General features: G+C 42.4%; 1 protein-coding gene and 1 long non-coding RNA gene across 19 annotated transcripts in view; both read left to right on the top strand.

The window, feature by feature from the left end:
* Nucleotides 1-281: 281 nt before the first annotated feature.
* On the top strand, nucleotides 282-7894 carry LOC123465194. The gene is made up of 3 exons (XR_006640322.1): nucleotides 282-2171; nucleotides 7163-7323; nucleotides 7430-7894. It is a non-coding gene; the product is annotated as an uncharacterized LOC123465194 (long non-coding RNA).
* A 367-nt stretch (nucleotides 7895-8261) lies between these two features.
* Nucleotides 8262-18619, top strand: part of ITGA4 (integrin subunit alpha 4) — a 90090-nt gene continuing 79732 nt past the window's right edge. For all 18 annotated transcript variants that reach the window (XM_025273900.3, XM_025273893.3, XM_006071950.4 and 15 more), the window contains exons 1-2: nucleotides 8262-8600; nucleotides 8939-9060. In XM_025273900.3, coding sequence (XP_025129685.3) covers nucleotides 8404-8600; nucleotides 8939-9060 — 319 coding nt within the window. In that variant the 5' untranslated portion in view covers nucleotides 8262-8403. The remainder of the gene's footprint in view (nucleotides 8601-8938; nucleotides 9061-18619) is intronic.

Genomic DNA, 18619 nt, shown 5'->3' with positions numbered 1-18619 from the left:
TCCCACCCTCTCCCTCTCTCTCAGAGTCCATAAGACTGTTCTATACATCAGTGTCTCTTTTGCTGTCTCGTACACAGGGTTATTGTTACCATCTTTCTAAATTCCATATATATGCGTTAGTATACTGTATTGGTGTTTTTCTTTCTATGTTCTCTTACCTCTTTTATCTAGTCTACCAAGACTAGTCTGTGTTTTTCCAGTTTGCTCTGATTAAAAAAAGGAAACAAAGCAAAAGAAAGATAAATGTAGGATTAAACTAAGTTTATTTCCCTTAGTCATACAGCCAAAGATTTTGCTCTCCTGAAAGCATCACTGTTGTATCATATAACTTCTGCTATATTCAAAACATATTCTGTACGTTGCTTTGAAATCGTTTTCTGGTTTGAAGTTTGTGTGTGTTGTCTGCTTAAATAGATTGCCAGCTATTCAAGAATAAGAGCGCATCTTCAACTTCTTTAGTGTCTGCAGAGTGAGTACTTGGGACATGTGTACATAAATGTTTGTTGTGTGATAAAACTTTACCCATGATTAACCAATTTTACACTGTTTATTCACCATGTCTCTTTCTAAAATGCTTAGGAACTCGGCTTTTCAAGATGAGGTCATGCGTATGAAAGGCTTCAGATAAGATCCTCCTGTATAGCCCATTTACATGGACTCTGACCTCTGACAATAGAAGAGAGTGATGCTGTAAACTATCTGTGTGTCTTGTGAACCTTTGATATCTTTCATGGATCAGTTGTTAAATCATTCCACTGCACAAATCTAATCTTCCAGATCAGATTTCTCATGAGATAAAATGTTGTCACATAATAACTATGTGCTCTGAGGGGAGAATGGTTTTATACCAGCTCCTTTATACCCTGTAACAAAAGAAGCAATTGTTTCTTCTTCTGAACTGAAGCATGAAATAGACCTAGTTTAAAAAGTTATAAAGTATCAATAGTTTCAGGAGTTGTAAAAAGACTTGGTATAAATGAAATTTCTCATAACTGTCCCTCTACATCAGAAAATTTGCCCCAAACAATCCAGTCAGAAGAAACTTGTCTGTTGGATTTCTCTGTTAGACACCATTTTGTGTGGCATTTGGTACCTATTGGCTCAATTTGTTATTTCTTGATCTGTTAATTTCCTAAAGGAGACATGGGACATTGCCAGAGGGAAGGAAAAATAGGTGATGTTTGGGATGGGCTAGAAGAAAGTTATTTTGAGACCAAACATGGAAGGTATTAAGCCCCAGGCAAGAAATTCTAATTTAATTCGGTTGAGTTGGGGGAGGAGCCATTAGGGGTCACCAAGAGGGAAATTACATATTCATAGCTATAGAAAAAATATATATATCTGCTTATGTATGTTGATATATTGAAAGGTGTCAAGGGGATAAAAGTATCAAGAGGATAAAGATCCCAAATCCGTCTGCCATGGTATGCATAGCATCTCTTAGTTATACATAACAGGTGTTCAATAAATATTTGTTGGATGAGTGAATAAACAGAAGCAAGTAGAGATAGAAAATGCCACTTATTCACTTAGACAAACTTCCACATGAGTCATTGACACTGAACTCAGATTTCTATACATAGTTTATTTCTATTGGTAATTGAAATACTGAGGGCAGAAGGAGAAGGGGTGACAGAGGAGATGGTTGGATGGCATCGTCCACTCAATGGACATAAGTTTGAGCCATCTCTAGGAGACAGTGAAGGACAGGGAAGCCTGGCATGCTACAGTCCATGGGGTAGCAAAGACTCAGACATGACTGAGTGACTGAACAACGACAATTTATTTCTATATAGATTGCATCATTAATGATGATGTTAAAAGAGAAGGATGGAGAAAAGGCTATATTTTTTTCAGTATTGATTATGTATTAAATACTATATTAGAGTGCTTTACTCACATTCACTTGTTTTCCCCAACCAACCACAGAAAGCTTAAGAGATTAAAAACCAAGTGTGTAAAACCAACAGACCATATAAGGTTTTGATTGGCAGTTGTTGCCAACACCTTTGATGCCCCACCCGTTGGGCCAGCTGAGCTCCCAGAGCATCCCCCAACACACTGCAGTTTCAGAAGGTTGGCAGCTTCCCTGCCAACACCTGTGTCCTTCACTCCTCCTGAGGACTTCTTTGGTACCTGGAAACGTGCTTATCTGCAAACAGGTGCAACCCGTAAGTGTGGCAAGGTTAGCCCTCCACCAGTGGAGGGTGAGTCCTTGGATAAACATTCCAGGGTAGGGATTCTGAGGTATGTTTTCCAGTTTCTCAACAGACTTCAGGACCCATATAATGAAAAGAACATTATTCCATTTTTTTTTTTAAAACAATTTGGCATTGAAACATGTGAAATATCATGTATGAAACGAGTTGCCAGTCCAGGTTCAATGCACGATACTGGATGCTTGGGGCTGGTGTACTGGGACGACCCAGAGGGATGGTATGGGGAGGGAGGAGGGAGGAGGGTTCAGGATGGGGATCACATGTATACCTGTGGCGGATTCATTTTGATATTTGGCAAAACTAATACAATTATGTAAAGTTTACAAATAAAATAAAATTAAAAAAAAACAATCTGATCATTGATATTTATATTCAAGCATCAGAATATTTGGACTATTATTACATATCAGGATAAAAGAGCTTCTTGTTTCACATTGGGACCTTTATTACTGTAGGAAAAAATCTCCTACGTCTTAGTTCAGATCCCCCAGGAGCAGTGGGGGCAGTCATTGTATTGGGAGAAAGGTAGCACTTCAGAAGATTGGGTTAGAGGGAGGCAGGAAGAGATGACAAACGTTTTCTTTATGCTTCACTAATTGTTTTACATGTTACAAGCTTTACTCTATTGATTTAAAAATATCTATTAAAGAAAAAGTTTAAAAGTTTAAAAAAAAAATCCTGAAAATTACTTGTCAGACATGTCTATCAGACCTATCTCTAGAACCCAGCCAGCATTATCTGAACACATTCTCCTCTCCTTCCCTGTTCCAATTCTTTTTCTGGTTGCTTTTTTTCTTTCCTTTATTTTTTCTTGATGCTACCGTTTTCTGGCCTAAAAACATGCGTCAGATTTTACTTCCTCATATGAACTGCACCTGACAATTTGTGTCAATTTTTTCCCAGTCTGTTATATCAATTCTTTCATTTTCCCTGTTCTACACTCTACCCAAACTAACGTCCCAACGCTGCTCTTTATATCTACATCATTTGTTACCAACCAGCTCTTCCTTCTTTCCCCCAGATATACGACATTCACATTGGACTGTATTCTCTAGTTCTCTATTGGACTATATCCTCTGGTTCTAAATTGTAGCATCTCTCTCCTAATAAATTAAAATCTGACTGAGAGCAGAACCCATGTTTTATAGTGATCTTTGAGTCTGCCAAATGACACCGTTTTGTGTAAAATAATTCATGAACAAAAACTTGTGAAAATCCAGATTTCTCTCATCTGGTTATGAGATGAGAGAAATCTGGATATGAGATGTCTCTCAGTTTATTACCATAAGGATGTAAGAAGTCCAAATCATATCAAGAACCATTCAAAAAACTTCTGATTGTCCACCTGCTGTTTGTCAGGCAGCAGGTCAGGTGAACTGCGTAACAATACAAGACTCATGTTCTGCTTTCGTGCTCTAGAGAGAAAGACAAAGCGAAAACAGAAAGGCATCTGTGACTATAAAAAGCTCTGAAGAGAACGAAGAGCATGGTCTGCCATGCGATAACCTATTTTAAGTGGGTGAGCAGGAACATTGTCTGTGAGAAGGAGACCTTTTAGCTGAGATTGAAGGAAGAGAGGAAGCATATGAAAAGTCAGAGGTTGTGTGTCCAGGCAGAGGGGACAATATCGGTAAAGGCCCAGAGGGTGGGAAAAAAAAAAAAGAACCTTGATGCCCTTAAGGAAATTAAGGATTTCTTCACCCATTCATGTGGGTGAAGAAAGTGAATCTGGGGCCTGTGACCCAGTGAGCTGGCAGTGAAGTCAGAGACCAGATCTGAGGCCAGTCCTTGGAGGCCTTGTTAAATGTGGTTTGTACTAGAAGAGGATGGGAAACTATTTAAAAGACTTAAGCAAGGGAGTAGCATGCATGCTTTGATTTAGAATTTAAAAATTTCACTTTAGTTTCTGTGTAGAAAATTGATGATGTGGGGAGGGACAAATAGGGAGATCAGGTCTCTGGTTATGGAACAGCTCAGATGAGATTACTGTACTTGGAAGAGGGTAATAGCAGGGCAGAAGGAGCTCATCAAACAGATGAGCTGGAGATACTTTCTGAAGGTTGGTAACAGGACTTAATTACTGATGGATTAAATGTAGGGAATAGAAGAAGAGAGGGAGGATTCAAGAATTACTTTCCTTATTTCTAGACTGAACTGCTGGGCAGATACTGTTTTCAGGAAAGACCAGGTAGAGAAATAGTTGAAATATGGCTTACAATTCAGTGTTAGATAGTTATGCGTACCATGCCCATTACACATCCAAGCAGAGACGTCAAGTAGGCAGTAAGACTCTGGAGCTGAGACAGAGGTCTAGGCTGGAGACATGAATTTGGGAATCTTGATGGTATTTAGTGGGATTATTTAGCTGGTATTCAAAGACACAGGAAATAGGTTAGAGCTCTTAAAGAAGAAGGAGGGAAAGAGGGCTCAGAATGGAACCCAGGGGCTTCGCAATACGTAGGGGGGAGAGAAAAAAGCCAGTAAAGGAAACTCAAAAGTGGTCAGAGAGAAGGAGGGAAAGAGCTCAAAAAAGTGTCATGAGAAGAGAGTCTTTCAAGGAGAAATACTCTTGATAACAGCTAAGAAACTGGGTGAACCTATATAGGAATCTTCTCTACTGGGGAGGATTTCTTACCAGGGGTAAAAATCACTTGTATTTTATCTTTTATGCTTATTTGAGACCTTAACACATCTTTTAGCACACAGTGGGTACTTGAAGCATATTAATCAATGAGACATTGATTGAATGACTATTTCAGTTCATTTGAGAGTGTGGGATAGGCATGAACAGTTTTAAAAAGTCCTTCTCTCATCCTGCCCCCACCCCTCACCTGATTCTCACACTTGCCAGCAAAACTGCTGACTGGGGAGACAGCAGTATCTTCAGACTCTGTCACAGCAGTGTTAAATACCCTTTATTCCTCCTGATTTAGGAAAAGTAAACTGGTCTCCAAGCCTTGTAGGAAAAAAACTTGGGGCTACCATAGTGGACAAGGTCATATATGGCTGTTTCTGAAAATGTCATGAAATCATAACCATAATCACATAGAAATAAGTTCCTGCCTCATCAAATGCTGTACTGGCCACTACTCTTAATTACCCTGTGAAACAATTGTGTTGAGTGAATTTCACTGCATAAGATTTTGGTGAAAGAAGGGAAAGAAAGAGGTCAGAGTTCATATCAGTGGCTCCAATGCCCCTGGCGCCAGGAGGATGTGAGTAGAAGGACCTTTGATATACCTGCTTCCCAGGTCCAACTAGAAACTTTGTGAATCTGCCTGCAATGCAGGAGACCTTGGTTTGATCCCTGGGTCAGAAGATCCTCTGGAAGAGGGCATGGCAACCCACTCCAGTATTCTTGCCTGGAAAATCTCATGGGACAGAGGAGCCTGGGGGGTTACACAGTCCATGGGGTCGCAAAGAGTCAGACATGACTTAGCAGCTAACACTTCTTTAGGTCTCAACTAGAAATTTTGTGGCAGCAAGCTAGAGGTATTGCTTATTTCAGAATGATGAGCTAATTGTAGAATTGGGTTGAAATTGGCATGTCAGTCTACCCAGAAACAAATATGCCCTGAGTGGAAAAACAGCAGGAACATTTACCATGGGTCCTTAGAGCTACTTTTCTGGAAGTCATTTCATTTCATGCTTACAATAGATTTATCACTCACCGTTATTTGCCTTTTAATTACCTTATTGAAAATAATAAGAGAGGATTACTAGTCCCCTTGTTTTATCTGTTGAGAGAAGAGTAAAAATAATTGGGTTGGGTTTGGCTAGAATATACTAACACTGCACAATATCTCAAACTCCACCTGTCTAAAATTTAATCTACCATTGCTCCATACAGTCTCTCTCTCTCTCACGCACACACACACACACACACACACATGCATAACCTTATTCCCCCAGTGTTTTTCTCTGTGAATTAGCATCATATTCCCAGATCCCAAACTTGAAACTTGGGCATCCTGACTCCTTTGTCTCAGCCCCACATTCGGATTTACCAACACTGTCACCTAATTCTGTTGTTATTTAGTTGCTAAATTGTGTCCAACGCTTTGCAACCCCATGGACTATAGATAGCCTGCCAGGCTCCTCTGTCCATGGGATTTCCCAGGCAAGAATACTGGAGTGGATAGCTATTCCTTTCTGTAGGGGATCTTCCAGATCCAGGGATCAAACCCAAACCCTTGTCTCCTGCATTGGCAAGTGGGTTCTTTACCACTGAGCATTAGGGAAGCCCCAGTCACCAAATTCTGTGTTGGGTTCTATCCTCAGCTATCTCTTGAAACTCTTTTTTCCTGCTCCTTCCTAGTTCAGGCCACTCTCATCTCACCACTTACTACTGCAGTAGCCTGCAAAGTTAGGCTTTCTGTCTTCAGTTTTCACACTTCTGAAACCCACAGCTGACCAAGACCAGTCCTCCAACAGCTGCCTACTAGCTCCAGCATAGAATTAAAAATTCTTAAACTGGTTTAGGAGGTTCACAACGTGTCCCCACCTCCCTAGTCAACTTCCTATGGTACTATCCTGCGTGGGGGCCGCTAACCACTCCAGCAAAGGCCGTCTCTTCCCATTCCTCTCCCTGGCCCTGCTGCCCTTCATCTTTTCTCTCAAAGTGGTTAGCCTAACACTTCTCCTTCAACTCTAAGTGTCCCTAAGACATCCAGATCTTTTTCCAGTCAATAAACATTTGTCTGTCTACCACCTAGCTGAAATTTTTCCTGAAAACTTGTCCTGTCTTGTTTACTGTGGCATCCTGTGGGCCTGGCAAAATGCCTGCTCAATTAGTATGCTAAGTAAATGAACGAGTATTTTCATCATGTGTTTACTTTTACAACTTGAGAGGTACTATTTCAATATGGTTTTAATGCGCGCACACACACTATTTGATGAAAGCTTTTTCTTCTTTTGTTTTTATTTTCCATTCCCCTCTCTAGGGGATCTTCCCGACCCAGGGATCAACCCCTGGTCTCCTGCACTGCGGGCTATTTACCATCTGCCCCACCAGGGAAACCCAACTAATAACCAGACCTGCATCTCCTGCAAATACCACCCTAATCATCTATGGCTATCCAGCTGCACTGGAAAGAAACCTGAGGTACACCTGGCTTAATTAGGACGAGAGTCAAACCCAGTTTCGTGTGGTGTGCTGTGGTTCCCCAGCACATTTTCAGAGGCTCATTATGGTGTCGTCTTGACCTAAGCCCCGATGGCTCGTGTATCCCGTGGAACTGAGCGGATGTGTGGAAAGGGGCAGCATCATGAACCGGAGGGAAGAGTCAGTCGAAATGAGGCAAGTCAGTGTTTGCTTACCCCAACCTAGCCCTTGAACCGAGCCACAACCTGAATCGTCTGCCCCTCCCTGCCTTTCAGCTAGAGCCACTGCTTCAAGCAAGCAGCCCGGACTAAAGAGGAAGTCCTAAATACTATAACGTCTTTTTCACCAAAATGTATCTTGGGCACCTTCAGGGAGTGGTGTGTGTGTGTGTGTGTGTGTGTGTGTGGCTCCCTGGTTAATTTTTCTAGTGGTTGCTTATTAACCCCCAAATCAGGTGTAGTGCTGAATTAGCAACGAAGGTTCAGGACAGTTCCTTCGCAGTCCATGCTGTGCCCAGGTTTGTGGCTGGCCTCTGGGCCACCCGGGCAGGCCGAGGAGCTTCAACGCTCATAGTGGGGCGCGTGCGGTCGGTAGGGTTGAAGCCCCAACCGCGGTTAAAAGGCGAAGCCCTGGCCCCTTCCAGCTCAACTCCTGCAGTGCCAGGAGGCTCGGCCTGGGCGCGCGCTGCGCAGCCAAGGTCCCCTAGCGCCCCCTACAGTCACGCGTGCCAGGAGACAGCGCTGGGTCCTGCGACTCCGCACCACGCCCGGTACCCCACCCAGAGGCCCGCGCCCCGGGACTCACGATCACCGCACCTCGCGGCCGCAGAAACCGGCGTGGGGCGCGGCGGGAGCGTCGCATCCCTTGCCACCTCGGATTGCTCCGCCCGCCGCAGCCCGACTTCCCCTCCCTCCCTTGGTCCCTGCCCTCCTCCCTCTCTTCTTCCCTCCCGCCCGCTGGCGCCGGACACGCTGAGCCTCTTCTCTTGGGGCGCCCTTCCCCTCGGCCAACCGTCGCATCCCGCGCAACTTTGGGACGGAGAGTGGCGGTTCAGTGTTGAATGTTCCCCTCCGAGAGCGCATGGCTGTGGAAGCGAGGCGAGGGCCGGGCCCCCGAGGGGCCGCCGTCTGGGAGGCGGTGATGTTTCTGTTGTGCTCGGGAGTCCCGACCGGGCGCCCCTACAACGTGGACACGGAGAGCGCGCTGCTCTACAAGGGACCCCCCAACACCCTGTTCGGCTACTCGGTGGTGCTGCACAGCCACGGGGCGAACCGATGGTGAGTAGGGTCGGACGCGGGAGCCTTTGGCATCTCAGAGCAGATAGCAAAAAGCACCTCTGGGATTCCCTGCTTGATTCAAACTTTCCTCCCTCTAGAGAAGGCAGGAGGGAACCCAGCTCGCTGGAGAAGTGCTTGGGAAACGAACTTATCTTGGGGTGGCAGCAGCCGGCGTGCGTTCTGGCGCCCAGCCCTGAAGTTTGGGGTGGCGGGTTGAGTGCTGGGGTGGTGGGCGGAGGAAGAGGTGGCGGGAGCGGCCCGGCTGCCTCTGGGGAGACCCCGGGTTTAGTGGGCAGCAAGGCTAACATCTGCGCACACGTGCGTGTTTCTCTTCTTAGGCTTGTAGTCGGGGCGCCCACTGCCAACTGGCTCTCCAACACTTCAGTGGTCAAACCTGGGGCGATTTACAGATGCAAGGTTGGGAAGAATCCAGCCAGGACCTGCGAACAGCTCCAGCTAGGTGAGTGGGATCTGGGGACGGGAGCTAGTAAGCCCTCACCCCACTCGTGTGAACCCCACTGTAGACAAGTCCTGGAAAAAACTCCTATTGCCTATTCTCATTTAAAGGGGATGATTTTCACTGTTAACTCAACACCATGTTCCCTTCTTAACATAAAAGAGGTCTCCTTCCTGTCGGTGTTTTTCTCCCTGTTGCTTATGACAGAGATTGCTGTATTCTGACAGAACTATGTAGAGGAAAGTTTCTTACACCTCCTTAGACCTTCTCTTCACCTCTCTCTCTCTCTCCCTCCTCCCCCACTCCCCACATGTAAAACACATCTTAAAATCTCTCAGCACATTAATGACAGGATCCAGCGAAGCCAAGACTTGAGAATTTTATTTCCATCTTTGACCTATCAACCTTGTTAAAGAACAGGCTAAGGGGCAGATCAGGAATAGCAGTTGGAATTGATCCCATACCCTGTCATTTAGCCTAAGGACTTAAAAAGAAAATAATATAGTTTTACTTAAGATATGAAATATAAAAGGAGAGCACAAGAAAAAATTGGCATCTCCACTGTTAATATAAGTATTAATAAAGTGAGGTTTAATGTATAATTATTAATTTTTCTCTTCAAAGACTCTTGATTTCTTTATGTCTCTTCTTAGATTTGTGACAATTGGAAAAATGCATTCTATTGGAAGAGGGAAGAAAATTCATGTTACAAACTCAACAGCAAATTTGCTTTGCATAGACACAATGGGGGAAGAAAGGGGAACTAATATTAATTCAGACCCTATATTGCTTCAAACATTGTTAGGAACTGCCATATATGTTGCTTCTTTTCCAGAAAACAGCACTGGGCCATGGGTGGCATTGTTCTTACTTTACATTTGAGGACTCTGTGGTTCAGAGTGTTGCAAGGACTTTTTCTAAAGTTACTCAGCTAGTGAGTGGAAGATGGGACTGCAAGTCAAAGTCAGGCTTCAGTTCAGTTCAGTTGCTCAGTAGTGTCCAGCTCTTTGTGACCCCATGGACTGTAGCACGCCAGGCTTCCCTGTCTATTACCAACTGCTGGAGCTTGCTCACACTCATCCATCATCCACCAACTGACCATCCAGTTGGTGAGGCCATCCAACCATCTCATCCTTGGTCATCCCCTTTTCCTCCAGCCTACAATCTTTCCCAGGATCAGGGTCTTTTCCAATGAGTCAGTTCTTCGCATCAGGTGGCCAAAGTATTAGAGTTTCAAGCTTCAGCATCAGTCCTTCCAATGAATATTCAGGACTGATTTCCTTTAGGATTCACTGGTTTGATCTTCTTGCTGTCCAAGGGACTCTCAAGAGTCTTCTCCAACACCATAGTTCAAAAGCATCAATTCTTAGGCGCTAAGCTTTGTTTATAGTCCAACTCTCACATCTATACATGACTACTGGAAAAGGCCTGCTTGGGTCCAAAGTCCAAGCCATTTTCTGTCATGTATACATCTTCAATGCAAATAAAATTCACTGAAGAGTCCAACATGGTGTCTGCTGAGCTGGTGAGTCACCCATGAATGGTGAATAAATGGTTATACTTAGTACCTTTTTTCTATTTAATCTTTATTATCCATGGTCTTTGGGGATAAGTTAGTCACTGCATCTTTAATACCCTCCTCCTTTTTTTTACCTAGTAGTCTTTGCTTTTTCTCAAACTGGAATACTTCTTTCCTTCATTGACAGTGAATTCAAATACAATATGCACATAATGGAATTTTATTTTTGACTCAGAGAGCATCCATGAGAGTTTAGGAGTTGTCTGCGCTGCGTAGAATAAGTCCCACCCTCTTATTAAGCATCTTCCATCCCAAAAGACAGACTAGGAAAGCATAACACATTCACAGACCTATCCATTTGGAATAACTCTGCAAAGCATAATTGTCTTTGCCTAAGAGACTTGAGGGATGAAGAATTAGGGAGCAGAGCAGACAGCTTTGACTCCCAGAGGATCTTGACAAGGTCTCAGGAGGGAAATGTTTTATTTTGCTGTCCTGTCATTGTTTCCTGATTCATGACATTACAACCACTGGTGTTTATCCCCTACTTCCTGTCTGGAATGGCACTGAATCTATTTCTAGATGTCTGTATTTAACTGGAAAGATCCGGTCACAATATTGTATTAAAATTTAAGATAATAAAAAAAATCTGTCAAAATTGTAGGAAAGCCTAAATTCTTTGGACACGTGGAACATAGGAAGTGACTACAGAAATGTCCATGGAGAAATGTGTGCATGGTAGATGTATCGCAAACATGCATTAAGTAAAGATTTATTGGGTGGATAAATGAATAAAGCAAAGTGAAAGCTTCATCAACCTGATTGGTGAATAAGAGAATTAACTGGAAATGATAAGTCAAAGGGATATTTTCAACTTTAACATTTTTGGTCAATAAAAAAGGTATTTACTGAGGTGAAAGGCAGATGACAAGGTTTCTAGTCAGTCAACTGGTAGACACACTAATGGCTATAGTAATAGAACATTTGCACATCTTTGAACATTTGCAAAAGAGTTGACTGAAATTACTTCTCATGTAACATTTTAAACAATGTATCTTCCTTATATAAAGAAATTGTATGTTTCAATTCAGAGCAATCTCAGAAGTAACTTGAAGCTGTAAAATAAGGGACTGAGGATAATGTCTAGAAAGGTAACACTGGAAACAATATATTGATAACTAAAGGCTTTTTAAAATTCTCAAGTTTGTAGATTATGTAGTATTCTTTATGAAGAGTTGTCAAGGAAAAAATACACACACACAATCATCTGAATGAGATGGTTTTAGTTGTTCTGTCTCAAATGTATGGACTATGCTTAGCTCACTATCTTACATTTAACTGACATTCAAAAAATATTAGTTTATTTTTATCTCTGTTTTCTACTTAAATCTATATCTGCATGTTATCTGTTATAGGTATGGTGAGGTTATAAATACAGACAATTAATAGATGAAACCAAAAGTTAAATGTATAAATGAAAAGATAACAGTTGAAACACAGTGAAAAAATATTTTTTGTTGGCTCAACCAAAAATATCTTATAATAACTAAATATTGAGCTATGATATCCATGTCATAAGATGTGTTTTCTTTCATTCATGTCCTAATTTGCTATCAAGAAGATGGAGTTAAAAGACCCCTTAAAATAATGCTCATCTCCTACACAATTCAAAGTGCTGTATACATGGACTAGTCTTAAGGTCTAAGAATTTCAAAGTTTCATTCAGGTAGATTCCTTCCTTCAAAAGAGGATGTCAATACCCTTCGCCCTACCTCCTAACCCCCTTCTCTGTTGTGCATAATATCGCCCCACACTGTGGTTTGTTCAGTGTAGTCATAATCAGAAGTGAGCAGCAAATGCCTGTTTATCTCGAATGTTCAGGGGATGAGATGTTGAGAGCCAGGTACCTCTTTTAGTGAAGTGAATTGACTGTAGAAGAGATGTATTTCTTCTTGCATGCAGACAGGCTCCTCCCACCTCCCGGCCTACCTAAGAGGTATTTTCCTGCTCACTTCCTTGGTACTGCCCTCTGTGAACCAGAAGAGGATAGTCTGCCTATCAGGAGGGCTGAATCCAAACTTGTCCCTGAAGACTCTGTGTCTGGGGAGGCCATAGTGATTTCCAGTTTCAGTTGGTTTTCTACTCAGGTGCTCTGCATCCTTGCTAGGTTTTTTTAAAAGGAAACTTTGAACACGGTTGCTAAATTAAGGCATTACAAGTAATGACTTTGTTTATGTATTTGATGATACAAATACATAATGGTCACCATTATGTATTAATGGACCATGAATGGTCCATTCATGGTCACCAATATATGAAGGTAGAAGAGAATAAAATATGTAAATGACTGTAAAATTGTATTAAAAAGATTGTCTTTATTTCATCTTTCAAAAGCCATACTCTGTAGATCTTTCATTACTTTTAACTTGCTGCCAATAGCTTTATACTGATAGCTACTAATAGCATTATGCATGTGTGTTTGTATGCACACACAGACTTAAACACTTGTCTGGATAATAAAGGTTATAATTTTGTTATATAATGTACATGAAATGTATACAAAATACATAAAATTATATAATTATTGTCTAATACAGCAGCCACAAGCTACATATGGCTATTGAGTACATGAAATGTGGCTAGTTTGTAGTGAGAGGTCCTATAATACAGATTACGTCTGGATATTGAAGACTTAGTACAAAAAAATTCATACATGTATATATATATATAATATATATATAATCTTTTGACTTTTTAGGTGTTGACCATATGTTGAAATAAACAGTTTGAAATTAATATCAATTGAATATTTAAATGAGAATATTTTAGATGCATTAGGTTAAAGAAAATATTAGCATTAAGTTTGCTTATTCCTTGTTACTTTTTAATGTGACTAGTGTAAAAATTATTTCATATGTAACTTGCATTATGTTTCTATTGGAGAGCACTGTTTTAGAAAAACATAACTTCCCTATGCAAAATAACACTGACTTTTTAGCAAGTGCTTTCCCAATGTCTATATGTAAAGTAAATAGGATTTTCACTTTTCTAGATCAGTGTTGTATAATTACTAGACCTTTAAGCTCCCCTCTTGTCCCTCTTTTTCTTACTAGAGAGAACAATGATTTATTACAAGTTAGTCATCATTATTTCCCTTCAGATTTCTTTCTGGAAATTATGTAACCTACTTGGAAGAGGTTAAGTTAATTAGCATCTGTGTCATTTAACTAATGATTACCTCATTCTCACTTCTGCCTGATTTGTAGGAATTATTAACAACATTAAAAGACAAACCACTCACTGTTGGAACATCAAATATGTTCTTGATAACTTTTCTTTCTTATTTGCAATACTCCTTAAATTGTAGCTTATGAAGCTGATATTGACACAGACTGGTCATTTTGAAAAATCATCGCTGAACAGAGGTTTGTTATGCTAATTATGCACAAAATTAAGACAGAGAGATTCATGAATAAACTATCATATTAAAAGAATTAAGTTTCCTGATTTCTAACAGTTTCCCAGACTCCATCGGAGAAGGCAATGGCAACCCACTCCGGTACTCTTACCTGGAAAATCCCATGGGAGGAGCTTCGTAGGCTTCAGTCCATGGGGTCGCTAAGAGTCGGACACGACTGAGCAACTTCACTTTCACTTTTCACTTCCATGCATTGGAGAAGGAAATGGCAACCCACTCCAGTGTTCCTGCCTGGAGAATCCCAGAGATGGGGGAGCCTGGTGGGCTGCCATCTATGGGGTCGCACAGAGTCGGACATGACTGAAGTGACTTAGCAGCAGCAGCAGCAGACTCCATCTCTGAAAGAATGGCTTCCACCTGGTTTGAGACATGAGGTTTTCTAAAATGCATTTTATTTATTGCCAAAAATTTACTTGACCACTGGGTGATATTTCTAATGGCTAAAAAATATCTCCCCTTGGCCACAGTTCTTGGGCTGGGTATGGTGATCCATTGTGTATGTGGGTCATTGGTTCATTTGGCCATTTCCTGAAGGATGCCTAAGTGCTGGAACCTGGGCTCACAAAAGAAACACAGCCCTTGCCTCAAGGGGTTTGCAGTCTATAGGTTGGGTTATTATAGGAAAGTGGAGAAGGCAATGGCACCCCACTCCAGTACTTTTGCCTGGAAAATCCCATGGATGGAGGAGCCTGGTAGGCTGCAGTCCATGGGGTCGCTAAGAGTCGGATACGATTGAGAGACTTCACTTTCACTTTTCACTTTCGTGCATTGGAGAAGGAAATGACAACCCACTCCAGTGTTCTTGCCTGGAGAATCCCAGGGACGGGGGAGCCTGGTGGCCTGCCGTGTATGGGGTCGCACAGAGTCGAACACGACTGAAGCAACGCAGCAGCAGCAGCAGCAGCAGCAGAGGAAGAGGTTATGGGAAAGGGTGCTGGACAGAGCAAAGCGTGTTTGAGCACCCTGAGGTCTTTGAGAGGGCGGTATCTTTGGGTGGAAAGAAAAGAGCGTACAGTTGAACTGTGGCGTGTGAAGCGGTGTAGATGAGAGAAGCGAGCAGGGATTATTGTGTTACAACTTGGTGACTTCCCTGGCAGCTGCAGAAGCACTGGTTGTCAGCATGCTCTTGTGTGGTCATACACTCTCCCTCCGTGTGGGCACAGTGCAGTGGAGGCTGGGGCTGGGTGTTGGGCTGGGGGCACAGATGCACAGAGGGAGGTGTTGGCTCCAGCGGGCCTGGTGGTGCTGAGCAGTGACAGAGGCAGGGTCTGGTGCAGACCCACAGGAACCTACAGGGGCCCCGGCTGTGAGTGTGCTCTCACCAGATGTGTGCACAGCAGTGGAGCGGGATGATGGGCAGCAGGCTGGTGATCTGCAGCCTCACAGCTGCCTGGCCGAACCTTGAGCCTGGGCCTGAGGGTGACATCAGCCACTGGGGTGGAGGCAGGTGTCATGTACTTTGGCTTTGGTGGGTACAGGGAGGAGGTCAGTTGGCTCGCTTCTCACACCAAGGTAGCCACAGAGGCCTGGGCTGGCTGCTAAGGTGGCTCCTGGGCTCCTCAGGGGCAGGGAAAAGGGATTACGGCAGAACCCAGGTATCAGTGAGCACTAATACGTGTGGGACAAAAGCTGGCAAGATCTGCAGGAGGTCCACGGTGTCTGTACTGGCCATTGATTTAGTCAGTGGTGACATCTGCTGTTTGTCTGCAGAGCGGGTCTCTGTAACTTAGGTCTCTGGACTTCGTAATTAGTAAATGAGAGAGATGAACAGGAAGAAGGTTTCAAAGATGTTACCCAAGGTTCTGACTTGGGCTGTTGGACAGATGATGGTGCTATGTCTCGTGAGATGTAAAAATAGATACCTGGTAATCAGTTGGATGTATGGGCCTGGCGGGCAGGAGAGGTCTATATAGGCAGTTCAGAGTTGAAGGAAATTGGCATAGAGATGGTAATCAAAGCCATGGAAGTTAAAGAGTTTAACCTGGGAACGTTCTAGGTTAAATGGATCACTGGACCCAGAAGATATCCCACAGGACTCCTGCCATTTGAGAAGCAGCTTGAACAGTATCGGTCAACTCTAGCTGCAACCTAGATTCTTCTGCCAAGCTTTAAGAAGCCCAGTGCTGGTGGCCTTCTCCTAAACTAATAAGGTCTCTGGGAGTGGGTCTAGCTAGGTTAGATATTGTGGTTTATGGTAAGAATATATATTTGGTCTTCAACCCCATTTCTGACACAGTGATCCTAGAACCCTTGGAGTTTTCTAGAGTGATAAATATGTCATTTGTTAGGTTAATGAGGTGACTTTAGGACCAAAGGATGTGACTGGTTGCCAGCAGAGCACACTGTATGATCAGAGGATTGGAACTTTCATACCTGTCCCCCTGACACCAGCAGAAGAAGAGGGGTTGGAGGCTGAACCAGTTGCCAATGGCCAATGATTTAATCACTCATGGCTATGCAGTGAAACCTCTATAAAAGCCCAGAAGGACAGGACTTGTGAACATGTGGGGCTTTAGGACGAGTGGTGCATTCAGAGAGGGCCTGGGAGCTCCTTTCAAGTTTCCCATGACTTGCCCTGTGTGTCTCTTCCATCCAGTTCCTAAGTTACTCCTTTTATAATAAACTGATAATCTAGTGAGTAAAATGGTTTTCTTGAGTTCTGTGAGCCACACTTGTAAATTAATCAAACCAAAGGAAAACATCGATGGAAACTTCAATAGCCAGTGGACTTGAGATTGACATCTGAAGTGTGTGTTGAGGGGTAATATGGAAAGAAAGTAGTCTTTTTTAAATATTTCATGTATTTTAATCAACTGTTAAACATACTCCCAGTGCATTTTTACCTTTCAAGTTTCTTCTAAAAGTTCCATTACCCATTGAGGAAGTTTTATATGAATTTTTTAAAGTTGCCTAAATTTACTAGTCCTATAGAAGATAATCACAAATTGCTGGGTGATAGTAAGGTATTTTTCAGTGTTCTTCAGTAATGTACCGTATGTACTTTTTTCTTTTTTTTACCTTTTGGTTTCCTTCACCCATTTCTCCCTCTCTGCCCCCACCTCTGGCAGCCACATATCTGTTCTCTCTCTGAGCTTTGTTTTTTTGTTAAGATTCCACATATAAGCGAGATCATATTTATCTTTCTCTGTCTGACTTAGTTCATTTAGCATAATGTCATCAGGGCTCAGTCATATTGTTGCAGACAAGAAGATTATATTCCTTTTTATGGTTGAATAATACCCCATTGCATATATATACTGCAGCTCTTCATCCACTCACTCTTCATTGAACACTTAGGTTGCTTCCCATCTTGGCTATTACAGAGGGGGGATACATTATGCTATTTTTAGTTGTGTTTTCCTCTTCTTTGAATATGTACCCAAAAGTATTGTTGGGATTGTTAGAACTATGGTAGTTCTATTTTTAGTTTTTTGAGGAACCTCCAGACTGTTTCCATAGTGGCTGCCCTAATTTACACTCCCGCCAACGATGCACAGCCTTTTTCTCCACACCCTCACTAACACTGGTTATCTCTTGTCTTTTTGATAATAGCCATTCTAGCAGGTGTGAGGTGACAGCTCCTTGTGGTTTTGATTGGCATTCGCCTGATGGTCAGTGATGCTGGTCATGTTTTTATATAGCTCTGCTCCATATTTTCTCTCCTTCAGTAGGTTGCTTTTTCATTTTGTTGATGGTTTCCTCTACTGTGCAGAAACTTTGTAGTATGATGTAGTCCCGCTTATTTATTTTTGCTTTTGTTGCTTTTGCTTCTGGAGTTAAATTTTAAAAGTTATTACTCAGACATTGGTCAAGGAGCTTGTAGAACTGAACCCTTAAGTGGTGGGATCTGACATTATCTCCAGGTAGATAGTATTATAATTACAAGTTGGATTTCAGGACCCCCACCTAGTATCAGAGAATTTCTTGGTGGTGGTGTGGAAAAGCTTCACCCACACACATTGGAGTTGGGTGAAGAATTCTTAGTTGGGCATTGGGAGTTTGCAGAGGTTCTCAGATGACTCCAGTATTTATCCATGGTTAAGAACCATTGGGGAAGAAAAAAAGAGCAAGAAAAATAGACTGAGGAGGAAAAACAAAAGGGGTAGCCAAGGAATCAGGTGAATGTGGCCTTATGGAAGTTGAAGAATGGGAGATTTTGAGAAGAGGTGAGTGGTTGGCATATCAAAAGAGGCCAAGAGGTCAATCTAGGTAAGAGCCTAGGAGGAGTCTTTGGATTTAGAAAGAATTAGTTTGTTAAGAACCTTGGAAAGACCTGTTTTAGTGGTAATGCCAGACTTCAGATGGGTGAAGAGTGAGAAAATATTGGTGCCAGATATCAACTCTTCCTTTGTTAAAGGAAGAGTTCTTCCTTGGGTTCTTCCTTCATTTATTAAATAAATGTTATCCATTACTTATGTTGGTACTTGGAAGACAAAGCTGGCCAAGATGGCTAAAGCCTTCAAAGAACTCAGTTACAGGAATAACAGGTAAACAGATACGTACTTATGAGAAATGTCACAAGCATAATGATAGATATACACAATAGGGAGAAGAAGCTGGATAAT

The sequence above is a fragment of the Bubalus bubalis genome, chromosome 2 (assembly GCF_019923935.1).
Source record: "Bubalus bubalis isolate 160015118507 breed Murrah chromosome 2, NDDB_SH_1, whole genome shotgun sequence".
Lineage (NCBI taxonomy): Eukaryota > Metazoa > Chordata > Mammalia > Artiodactyla > Bovidae > Bubalus > Bubalus bubalis.
This window is presented reverse-complemented; position numbering and strand designations above follow the sequence as displayed.